General features: G+C 36.2%; 1 protein-coding gene across 1 annotated transcript; it reads right to left on the bottom strand.

Annotated features, from left to right (window-relative positions):
- Positions 1–6,790: 6,790 nt before the first annotated feature.
- On the bottom strand, positions 6,791–7,723 carry LOC117030792 (olfactory receptor 51B4-like). The gene has a single exon (XM_033121027.1). The coding sequence runs from the start codon at positions 7,721–7,723 to the stop codon at positions 6,791–6,793; it is 933 nt and encodes a 310-aa protein (XP_032976918.1).
- Between the last annotated feature and the right edge of the window lie 5,113 nt (positions 7,724–12,836).

Genomic DNA, 12,836 nt, shown 5'->3' with positions numbered 1-12,836 from the left:
ATTAGACCTTAATGATTTAATGTTTATTATAGTACCCAATGGGCTAATTATAGTGCCTAGCATAAAACAGGAACCCTATAAATGTTATATATATATATATATATATATATATATATATATATATATTTATTTATATCTGTCTCTATATATCTATCTATAATATATATATATATGCACAGAGGGTGGCAAAAAATGTATACATATATTAAGAAAGGAAAAAACGGTATTAAAATTGTAATACTCAACATATACCGATAACAAAAAACGAATACAAGTCATGTGTATACATTTTTTTGGCACCCCCGGTATATATATGTATATTTTAAGCACCTTCTGTGTGACAATTACTGATCTGAATTTTACATGCATTACCTCACAATCATTAATAACCATTCAGAAAGTATTTAATCCCCTTTTCCAAGTGAGTAAAGTATAATTCAGAATACATTAGAAAATATGCAAAAGTTATATAGCTAGTACACAACCGAAATATAATTTTATTTGTATTACAGACTACTCTAACAATACAAATGCATGTTAACGAAAATTTGAAAGGTTCCCTGCAACCCTACCTTCCTAACCTCATTCCTCTCCCTATGGGAAATCAACATTGGCTTTCTGGTGCGGATCCTTCCAGAATATATTTCTGGCATATGGCAGGAGGGGGAGGTGGTGTGTGGGGAAAGAGGGAGGAAAGGTGGAAAGGAAAGAGAGCTGGTAGGGTAGGATTTCTTCAATCTTTTGAAAAAGCTCTTTCCATTACATTAAACTGAAGATAATATCCTTTCTTTAATCTTGGCATAAATAAAGACAGGCTAATATCTAAAATCATTTTCCAAATCCAAGGTGATGTTTCGTTACTTTTTGTTTTACTATTAGAAATGGGGAGGGAACTGTAGCCATTTTCTCAGGAAGAGGGGAAATGAGAAAAGGTACCCAGATGCCCTCTCTGTAAAGTGGGGTCACCCACCTGCAATCAAGAGACTCCTTCAACACTTTCCTCCTGTGACAATCCACCCATCTTGGGCTATTAATGCCATAGGTATCTTCTTCCCTGTAGTGTAGTGGTCATAGCAGTAGTTGCAGCCTACTTTTCTAAAGTTCTTCCAGATGTGTCAGAGAATACACTTATAAAAGGGAAAAAAAATCACATTTTGATTGAAATAATTTAATTTTATCATTGTGATTATCACTGACATTATCAATCTTTCACAGTGATCATGCAGATTATACTGAGTGTAGGCCAATAGTCTGTGGGATTAAATCAAAGAAGAATTTATCCTCATGCTTACGGGTCTAAGTGGACACCGCTGCAGCGGAGTGAACCAGAAATCTTACAGCTATATTTCCCACAAACTGTAAAATGATTAAACACCTCTCCAGATAGTGCATAGGAAAGAATAGTGGGTCCCACATTATGATGAGCAACACCAGCATAAACCCAAACCAATTATTAGTCCAGACGTAAACACAGACTAAGTGGATCATGTCGAGATGTGCGCAAAAGGAATGAGAGTGATGATGGTAGCAAGAAACAAAAGCCATTTGACTTAAAACAGCATAAAAGGGCAGGCAGGACATAACAACAAATGGTTGTGATGACAACAGTGCAGATGAGTCTGTTACTAAAGATGGAGGCATAATACAGGCAACAGCAGACATTCACATGGTAGCCTAAGGATTTGGCCATCAAGTCCTTATAGAAGATTCCATAAAGGTAATGTAATTATTGGTCATAAGCTTAAGAGCTAAACTCTGAGGCATTGAGACATAAGATCCTATGACTATAGAAAGGACAATGAAGGTAAAGACCAGATCCATTGAAGCCAGCATGGAGAAGATAGGATCATCAAGGAAGGGTTCTGTCCTGACGTTGGCCAAGATGGCAGTGCTGCCCATGGGGACAATGTAGAGATAACAGAAGAAGATAGAGATCCAGGCAAGGAGACCTCAAAGCTGGGCATGTCTGTGAGGATGAAGTAGAAGGTTCTTGGGTTTAGTCATCATGAGCATGACTAGTAAAGACACTACAGATGCTAGCACCTTTTGTCTTAAATCCATTCAGAACTCTGAGTCATAGTTACAGTGTCAGATGTATAGGATGCAGTAATGAATTTGCGAAGTGCTCAGTGATTCCTTAGAATTCATGAATGATGATCAATCTAGGGGAACTCGAGGAAATAGGCAAAGTGGGGAGAGTGAACCAAAAAAAAGTCTTGATCATTTTTGGAGGTCCAGAACTGATAGTCACTTTATCTTAGCCCACGAGTGGGAATTTGAAATGGCATTGTAACAGAAAATAGGAGTAGAAGCAAACAAATAAGTCACAAATAAATATAAATCATGTTTCAGTGGAAACATGTTCTGCTTCATTAATTTTAGGCAATTCTAGTCACTAGTAAGTAGCATTACCTCACCTCCAAAAACAATGTGAGTATTGCTTGTAAAGCTATGGGCATAATGAAAGCATGTATTTATTGTGCTTATTATGAACAAGACCTAAGGTATCAAAAGATTAACAAACTCCATAATACTTGCCTGAATCTAGCCTCCCTCACCTCAAACTGTATCTTATTCCAGAGCAAGTAACTTAGACTTTGAAAAATTGTTGTCATGAATTGTTGTTGTGTAATAGTTAGAAGCATATATTCTGAACCAAACAGAATTTTGGTCCCCTCTTCTGTTTAGTAGCTGCTTAATCTTGGGACATTACTTTGTGTTACTGTACTTCAGTCTCTTCATTTGTAGAAAGGAGGTTACAGTAGTACCTGCTTCACAGTTATTGTAAATATTAAATGAGTTAATAAATGAGCAGTGCCTTGTGACAGTGTCAGCCATAATAATTGTATCAGTAGTAGCAGTAGCAGTAGTCGTAGTAGTTTTTTTGAATTATCCTGGTGTGTATGTTGAGGATGTGGGAAACTGGAGCAAGGACATGATGATCACATATAGGTAGATGTGGGAATAAAAGAATGAAATTATATCGTAAAGTGTTAAACATGGGTCTTTCTCTGAAAACGGACAGAGAAGTTTAGTTCCCTTCCAGAGAGCAGAGTGGTAAAAGTAACAGCTTTTCAAGAGAAGCCACTCATTCTGTATCCATGTGGTGACCAGCAGTATGCCAAGGAGAACTCTGACCCAGAGCTTATGGGAGCAACGTGTCAATGGACAGACATGCTGCTCCATTGGTTAACTCACCCGTGGATGTGAGATAAACCTCTATTCCCACATATACTAAAATGAGGTTCATCGAAAAGTGTTTATAAAACTAGCTACTAGTTTTCATGGATAAATGCTCTATGTAACAATCATTTGGATATGTATGTTACCAAGAAGAATAAAGTTTCTTCTATAGAAACAAAGTTTAATGAAAATTTATAAGTAGAGAACTCTTTGTGCTTATTTATTTGAGGTAGACTTTGGAAAGGAACGTGATTTTATCAGGTAGATCAAAAACAGGGATTATCCAAAAAGAGACAGCAAGAACAAAGTTATAAATGAAAACCCCCTGTAATGTACACAGATTTTTTTTACTGGAATATGATACATACATTTGTATAAAAATATTGCAAGTAAGTTAGCTAATGAGTAATTTAACAGTGTTAGCATTCATAGAAAATTTAGAGGCTGGGTATAATATTCTACATTGTGCCTGGACATTTCAAATGTTAGTAAATGGTTAGTAAATGATTTTGCTGCTTTTTCTGGGACATTTATAGTGGGGAGTAATGTATGAGATAGCTGGTTCCATTAGTGTACATCTCTGATTGTTAAAAATCCTTTCCTTTATTGATCTAAAAAGGTACCTCCTTGTAACTGACCACAATAGATTTTAGTTATTTTATAAAATGGAACTCAGAATATGGTATGTTTTTCCTTCAAAATACCACTTTTTAAATTACTTTCAGGTGTACAAAACAATGTAATACTCAGACATTTATAGCTCTCACAAAGTGAAAACCCTCCTCCCTCAATCTACTACCCCTCTGACATCGTATATAGCTGTTACAATTCCACTGACGCTATACCACTTTTATACAGATATTTTATCTACCCATCTAATTTTCTTTCCATAAACTTCAGTTCTTCTAAGCCCTTTTCCATTTTTATCTATGATTATAAGGTCTCTGTCATCTTTATTCTGTTTTCCTCTCTCCGATTCCTTTGTATATATAGAGTCCTACCTCACTTCATATATAATAATGAGATAGTGGATGTATTTTTAGCACTTAGAGAAAGATTTAGGTAAAAGTATCTACTAGTATAAATATTACTTTTTAAAATTCATTTGTTGCATTCATCTGTTCCATATGACAATATAATGAGGAGATATGGAAAGAGAATTTCTGGTATGTTTTGTCCTTTAAAGTCACATCATGTTGGTTAACTCTTTCTTGTCTTCCCCTGGCAGTGAGAGCTGACCATATTTTCTATGATCCCAAAGCCTTCTGATTAATGTGCTCAATTTTCTTGTAATTCATTCTACATATATCCAATTTGTGTTTGCAGCCCCTTAAATTAGGGGTTACATTTAATCATTCTTTTTCTCCAGTACTTATTATAGGCCCTGGGACATATCAAGTGCTTAATGAATTTTGGTGAATGGACATATACTAAATAATTTCTTAGATATTTACTATGATACACACTTATTGATATTCAGAGAATCAAATAGAAATATTCAGGCACATTATAGAGGAATAGACACTTACAAACTCAAAGGAGTTGACTCTCTAGGCACATGAAAGCACTTGTGAGCAAACCGGCACACTTTTACACACACATTATTCATAAATATAGCCCATTCACATGAAGAATTACAATGTGTATCTTGCATATACTGTCATGAACATAGTCTTTCCGACCTTTTCCTTTCTGTTAGGATCAACACTCTCATTCATCTCTCGGATGTGCTAGCTTGAGTTACCTACCCATCACCCAAGTCTTCCACAGACAGGCAGGGTCCCATTTAAAGTGTGATAGATGGAATGAATATCCTATCTCAGTTTTCAGATGACCAGAACACAAATGAGACAAAACTCTCCACTCGCACCACAAACTCTGTTTGTATGGATATATATGATTATTCCCATATTGTGTGATTTTTGGATAAAATATTTAGCCTACCTAATAATCTATCTAAGTTCAGTCTTTTCATCTGAATATTAGAAGTTACCATGAAAAATAACCTAAAAATATTTGTGTGTATCAATTAGGTAAAAATGTAAGATTCTCAGGGCATCGACTAGCAATAGTAAGATCTGAATACAGAACTTATTTTATTCTATCACTGATATACTCTGGATTCAGGTGAGAATCTAAGCTTTTCAATACACTGGAAAATTACCTGCATCTCCCACTTATACTTATGCAGTTGAAATTTAATCTTACGTGCAGTGCATGTGCTTGTCCCTATTACAATTCATTTTGCTGGTTTTGTTTCAACAATACTTTTGGGTTCAGCTCTTCAACCATGATAACATTTGGTAATGATGCCAAGAGGCTTGGATGGGCTATCAGAGCAGTCAAGGCTAGTGAATGCAACAAAAGGAAACAGTATGAAGTCAGATAAAGGGAGTGACTAGGGAGGATGTCTCATGAGGGAACATTCACAAGATGAACAGAGAATAAAGAAAGAGAATGATAGATAAGATATGGAGACGGCAAGCTGGAGTGATTTCTATAAAATTTATGAGTTAGAGAGATATAAATACAGGAGGACCTGGCATTTAAAATCTGGATGTGTGAGAGTTCTAGCTGAGGAAAATGTCTTGGGAATGGACATGGAAAGGGTGGTCAAAGTGGAATGTAAGTGGAGGCTAACATTAACTGGTTGAAATTATTGGCAAGTGGCAGGAAAACAGGTAATATCCAGGTAACGAGACATACATGAGAAATACTACTCAGCAATTAAAGAGGAGTGAACTATTGACAAACACAACAACTTGGATGAATCACAAAGACATTCTGCTGAGTGAAAGGAGCTAATCTCAAAAAGTTAGATATTGTGTGATTTTTGTTATATAACATTCTTGAAAAGATAAAACTATAATAATAGAAAGCATATCAGTGACTTCCAGGGGTTGAGAGTGGGATGGATTTATGACTATAAAAAGTAGTGTGAAGAAGTTAGTTTTGGGTGTGTGAACTGTTCTGCATCCTTAACAAGTGAATTTGATAATATGCTAATTAAGCAGGGGTTGGGGAAAGAGAAAGAGAAAGAGAACCAGGTCCAATACCCTTGTTTCACAGATGGAGAATCTGAAGACTGAGGCAAGGCCTGGAGAAGATCACATGGCTAGAGAGGGGTTCTGGAGATACCGCCCTTTGCCCCCCCCCACACACACAGATATCACCCAATACACACACCCACACATATACACTTGTGCACACAGAGCCATGCCCATGTGTGAGCCCAAAGCACCCATGAAAGAAGCAGAAGGGGACAAGACTCAAAGAAAAGAGCTTTTTAGGGGTTTAATAAAATGTTTGGAAATGTGGGGGTAACCTTTTCTTTCAGATTTCAGGCAAAAATAAAAGGAAATGAAAGAAAAGCTGCAATTGCTTCATTACCATGTTTAATTATTAAATGTCTAAAACTATCACCTCTCATCCATAAATCAGAATTGTTATACGTGTGTGTATGTGTGTGTGTGTACTCAAGTCAACTTCTAGCTTTATGTAATAATTAAAATCTCATCTAACTCTGAAAAAGTATAAAACCAAAGTTCTCTTCCAATAATGGGAAAGGCCAAAAAATCCTAGAGCTCTCAGGATTCTAAAATAAAGCTCAAGCCCTTTGCAGAGAAAACAGACGAACAATGCTTCTCTGAATCTGCTTGGTCTTGATGCTGTAGATAACGGGGTTCATGAATGGAGGAAAAAGAAAGTGGACATAGCTCATGGTAATGTGGATCACATGTGGTGTATGTTTCCCAAACCTGTGGATGAAAGTCAGGCCAATGACAGTGATGTAAAAGACTAGGACGCAGCTAATATGGGAGACACAGGTGTTGAGGGCCTTAGCTTGCTCCTCTGCAGAAGCGATGCCCATAACTGTCTTAAGGATTAGAATATAAGAGAAGAGGATAATCAGAGCATCTAGGAAGAAAGTCAAAGCAACCAGAATGACTGGGTATACACGATTGAATGTAATATCAGCACAGGCAAGTTTCATGACATCTTGGTGGAGGCAAAAGGCATGGGAAAGAACATGGGAACGGCAATATGGGAACCACAAGAGTTTCAGAATTGGGGGTAAAATGGACACAAAGCCCCTCATCAGTATTCCCAGTCCTACCTTTATCACGTGGGAATTGGTAAGAATGGAGTTGTACCTCAGAGGGGTGCGGATGGCAATAAAACGGTCATACGCCATAGCAAGCAAAACACCCGATTCTACAATGGCCAGAGTGTGAATAAAGTAGGATTGAGTAAAACAGGCACCCTGGGCAATTTCCCTCTGGTTCAACAACAGGACTCCCAGGACTGTGGGCATTGTAGTTAGAGTTATTCCAAGGTCTGTACCTGCCAGCATAGCCAGGAAGTAGTACATGGGCTCATAAAGACTGTGGTCACTCTGAATAAGGAAGAGAAGTGTGCCATTGCCAAAAAGAATGGAGAGGTAAATGATAAAGAAGGAGATAGAGATCCAGTGGTGAATCGCCTCGGAGCCCAGGAAGCCAGTCAGCAAGAAGGGAGCAGCACTGTTGTTGGTCCACATGGTAGGTGTTGCAGGTGGAGAAAAGCTTTTTCAGGGGTTATGACCTCTAAATACACAGTATTCTTTCTTCCTCTCTATCTTCTTGTAGCACATTATCAGGCCATTTTTCGCTGCCAAACATACAAAATTTTGTGGCTTGTCTAACTCTTAATTAATTATGTCTGTATTCACAAAGTCTTTCCCTGGAATAATGGATAACAATAATATTAATCACATTAGTAATGTCAACAATTTACTCTTCAGCATCCAACTTTTCTTCTCTCAATCATATATCTTACATCAATGTTTCTAGTCTTTACTCCTAATCCCCCAAATCATTTCTTTGGATCTATTTCATTCTCTTCACTCTTTTATTATCTTTCATAAAGGTCCTTTATATATTTCTTTCCAATTTGGACCAATTCAAATGTTCTTTCTTGAAACTAATCAGATATTTGTCTCAATAATAAATCACCAAGAAAAATGATTAATCAATAGAAATAACTCAGTCATCATGAAATGTTTGAGAAATATTGTTATCAACATTGCCATCTCAAGTGGCCTGTGAATAAGGAAGTGACTCGTGTGAGATTTCTGAGAAATCAGAACAAGTGGGCAGAGTTGATAAACTCATTTTAGAAAGGTGTGATTACTCAGTGGACTTGGGATTCAGGATATTTTCAGTGCTGCAAAATATCTGAGTGACAAACAGAGACAAACTTTAAAACAGGAAGACACAGGAATTGCAAATTCCTGAAAGAAACATTTTAAGGAAGACAGACTCTTAGAACAAATTCTCCTCAGAAACCTAATGATTTCTACAAACCTGTAGAAGAGAGTAAACAGGGTCAAGTATATGGTGATGGAAGGAGAACTAACTCTGGGTGGTGAACACACAATGTGAATATAGATGGTGTAATACAGAATTGTACACCTGAAATCTATGTAACTTTACTAACAATTGTCACACCAATAAATTTCAGTTTAAAAAACAAAGAAGAAGAAGAAGCCTAAGGATTATACTGAGCAACAGATTTAAAAAAAAAAAAAGTGGTCTGAGTATATGAATGGCAAAAGCATTATCAGAATTTAATGATTGAATGCATAAACTTAACACAACAAATTCAAGAAAGAAGATAAAAGATTCATGGATGGAAAACTATATTGCTGGTGGAGACAATTATATAGGTGTTTGAATATGTATGAATCTAGAAAGCCCATATTTAGAAAACTTAAAATTGGCTTCTATAGGGAACTTTGAAATATGACCTATTTTTAATTACACTCTTATGAAGTCAAGTTATCTTTGTTTGCATAATAACCAAGAAATTGTGTAGTAAGTTGATTAAAATAACAATTAAAAAGAACCACAAGAGAAATAGTAGCTTCTCCCAAATTCAATTAAATCGATATATGTCCATGGTCTTTTAAATATTGTTTTCTCTTAGAAACATCACTACTTATATCTCTGAAGAGGAATTCTGAAAGAATGCACCATTTCCACTTAATAAAGACCTATAAAAACAAGAATAGATTTTTTTATTTGTTTGTTTGTTTTTTTGAGAATTTGCCCCATGGTAACATCTCTAATAATGAGCAGTGGATGGTTGGGGGAGATGGGCAGAGAAAAGGTGAATGTGCTTTTGGAAATGACCGCCACTTCAGGAGATACTGTCAATGACAAAAAAGGTCAATCTGGCCACGGAAGTGGCAGATACTCTGCTGATATAAGTACTGATAAGTCTGCCAACTAACTAGATTACTGAAACGCGACCGATGTGGGTCTCAGCTTGACATCACTTATCTACCTCTACACAAGAGTGATGTGTAAATCATGAATCAGAAGTCCTATATCTCCCATCCCCGTAACCTTCCAACACTGCTTTTCTAATAAAAATGTGTGGAACAAAGGGATAGAGAATGGATAAATGCCACAGTTTCTTGTAGGGATAGGAACAAATGATCTCTTTGGACCAGCTGTTGCCCAGAAAGTGGACCAGAGGGAGGAAGTGGGGAAAAACTCCAGACTTGCTTAAACTATATGGTGTAGTAAAAGTCTAAACTATGGGCTTTGGGTTTTTAATGGGTTTTGGAATTTGAGCTGAGCAGGGTTTAGGTCCTAAACCATGTGGTAATCCCTTTGGGAATAACAATTGCTATTTATTAATATTTTTGATTGACCTGAGTTAGGAGAGTATCCTATTCATTATCTGAAGTCCCTAACAGCAGCCATATTGGCATTTAATTATGGCAAATGTGGCAGTGCCAGGAATTGTCCACATATCCCCAATATGACAGGAGGAATAGCTGCCCTGTTCAGGTTGTCTCTAACATGTGGCATTGTGTATGACATTGGTAACAGTACTAACTTCAGTAAAATTTCTCATCACCATCAGGCAAGCCTAGAGCCTCCATCAGGAATGCAGAGATGACAGGGATTCACTATCCCCTCACCTTACTCTGAGGATTTTCTTTGAGTTAATTCTCTGAAAGCAGCTAGCCTTCGAGTCGTCGGTTTTTTCTGAAACTCACACAGATACAACATTCAGAGTTTCCTCAACTTGCCATGGAGAACTGTTCCAGAAACCAGTTATAGAGACCTAAGAAGTTGAAGGAGAAAGGAAAGAAGAGAGCATATTAGGATCATGTTGAGAAAATGGGAAAATCATCTCTTAACTTCTGGATAATCTGCAAGCACTCCATACAATTGGTGTCTTCTGTCTCTATTCCCCTCAAACACTTAGCTGCTATTGCCTGAGAATATGTGCTTCTTTAGAAGAAATTACATATGTATATGTGTGTGTACATATATATATACATATGTGTGTATATATATAAATATATACATATATATACACAAACGTGTGTGTGTGTATATATATATATATATATATATGGAAGCTATTGGGCTGAAAACAGAAATCTGGAAGCTTTTAAGTGATTGATTACATCTCACTTTAGGTATGAATTAAGATGGGAAAGTAGGTGAGGAGAGAAAAGTTGCGAACCTAGGAAAACCTCCATTTTAGGGCACAAAAAACAGATCTCAAAGGATATGGGCTAAGAAGTAAGCAGAAATATAAGAGGATAGTAAAGATGATCTGTAATTACAAAGTCAGTGGAAAATACTTTTTTTTTAAATTAGGTAGTGCTGTGGTTTAATAGTGAAAAGTGTCAAAATTGCCAAGTAAGATAAAAATGAAATGTATCCATTGTTTTTGGCAAGTAAGTCTTTGGTAATCTTGACAACTTCAATAGAATGATAGGAATAGATTCCCAATGATTGTGAAATGGAAACTGAATAAATAACAAGAAAGTGAAAACAACATATTACTTACTTTCTTCAAATGAGAAAATTGAGGCTTCGAGAGGTTAAATAATTTGTCCAAGGTCACACAATTCCTATGTGGCATACAGAAATTCAAACTCCAGTTTATCTGACCCCCAAGCTCATGTTCTCAACCAACATCCATAGAATATAACTGTAGTTCTCCTGTCCAAGCTTCCCTTTCCATACACTACCCCCTTGCCTGAATTCTCCATCTCATTAAAAAAAAAAAAAAGATTTAAATGCTTTCTTATCCTTTGGAGAAGAGCTACATAGTCACGTAGAACAGTTCCTCTTTTTTTTTTCTAATTACAGTTGACATTTAATACTATAGTAGTTTCAGGTTTACAGCATAGTGATTAGACATTTACGTAACTTACCCCGATAAGTCTTGCGTCCACCTGACATCATATGTTGTTAACACAATATTATTGACTATATCCCCTAAGCTGTGTTTTATATCCCCTAGAAGAGTCATTCTTAAAACATCTTCACTGCATTTGAATCCCTGGACTTCCTTACCTGAGCCACAGCTTTCTTTTTGTGGTTCCTAAGCACAGCCTGAGGATCAGCGTGTTGCTGTGTGTTCAGAGTCCTGATGAGAGGTATATTTGTTAAAGAAACAACTCCCAAGGGAGTAAGTACTTCTAGCTCATTTCCACATAGGCTATTTGGGAATACCACATAATCCCCTTTTCCTCTCTCATCTGAGAAAGATCTGGGCCATTGAAGTTGGTTCTTGTGCCCTCTATTTCTCCTATGGATGGAGAATCTCTACAAGAAGCAGTGTCTCTAATGTCAGATAAAACAAGTTATATCTAAGTCACTCTCAAGTGTTCTATGGGTCATAGAGTGGAAGAAAGATGGGTCACTTTTTCTTCTTAAACGTTGATGTTTAGGGAACAATATTCCATTCCTCTTTTTTAAAACTGTTCATGAATTATATTCATACACACCTTAGTATTTATAGGAATAATAATCTGTAGAGGCCACCCCATCCAACTCTTTACCAAATCCTTGATCCACCATGTAACAATTTTATCAGACACCTGTTTATTTCTGTTGATTAGAAACTCCTTACCCTATGAGATAACCTATCCCATTTTGATTATGTGCAATGTGTATAGTGTATATGATATAAATATATATTAAAATATAAATCTACTTCTCTGAAATATCTACCCCTTATCCCTAGTCTTGATCTCTGCAGTCAAATTGAACAGGTCTAAACAATCACATTGATATGTTCTCTCTAAATGCTATAAAAATATCTATATTAATATTTCTCATACTTCTTTCTTAATGGCTGAGCAGCCACTAGTATGTTAACTATTTATCACATAATGATACCTAGTTCTGATTCATCTGCTATCATCCTACTCATAATTGGACATAATAATCCAGGTGTTGTCAGATCAGTCTGATTTTGAAAATTGTCTCCAGGGGGTCATATGTTTAGCATCTTTTTAAGTCATCTGTTATTGTGCAAATCTACAATTATGTATCCAAAACTCTTGTCTCAAGACATTTCAGAATTCAGCCATGCTTTTAAAAGTAATAAAATGTATATTCATATAATATATATGGTACCCCCAGCAGGTTGCACGCGATAACATCTTATAAACAATCACCTGTTTATATTAAGGGGTAAAAAAGACTCAGGTCAGATTTTGCCACGATTTGACTTTAGATCATATCAGATTTAGCCAATAAATACATTTCATAATTAATTTTGGAGAACCTTTTTGTTTTTAGAATTATGGTTAAGGGGTTGTAGCTTTTTAATAACTTTATTATCAAGTCAAT

Source organism: Rhinolophus ferrumequinum, chromosome 11 (genome assembly GCF_004115265.2).
Source record: "Rhinolophus ferrumequinum isolate MPI-CBG mRhiFer1 chromosome 11, mRhiFer1_v1.p, whole genome shotgun sequence".
Lineage (NCBI taxonomy): Eukaryota > Metazoa > Chordata > Mammalia > Chiroptera > Rhinolophidae > Rhinolophus > Rhinolophus ferrumequinum.
The sequence above is the reverse complement of the archived record's forward strand: the minus strand, read 5'-3'. Positions and strand labels throughout refer to the sequence as shown.

What these genes read in the sequence shown, in the direction of transcription:
- LOC117030792 (XM_033121027.1), bottom strand. Translation starts at nt 7,723, where the DNA reads ATGTGGACCAACAACAGTGCTGCTCCCTTCTTGCTGACTGGCTTCCTG.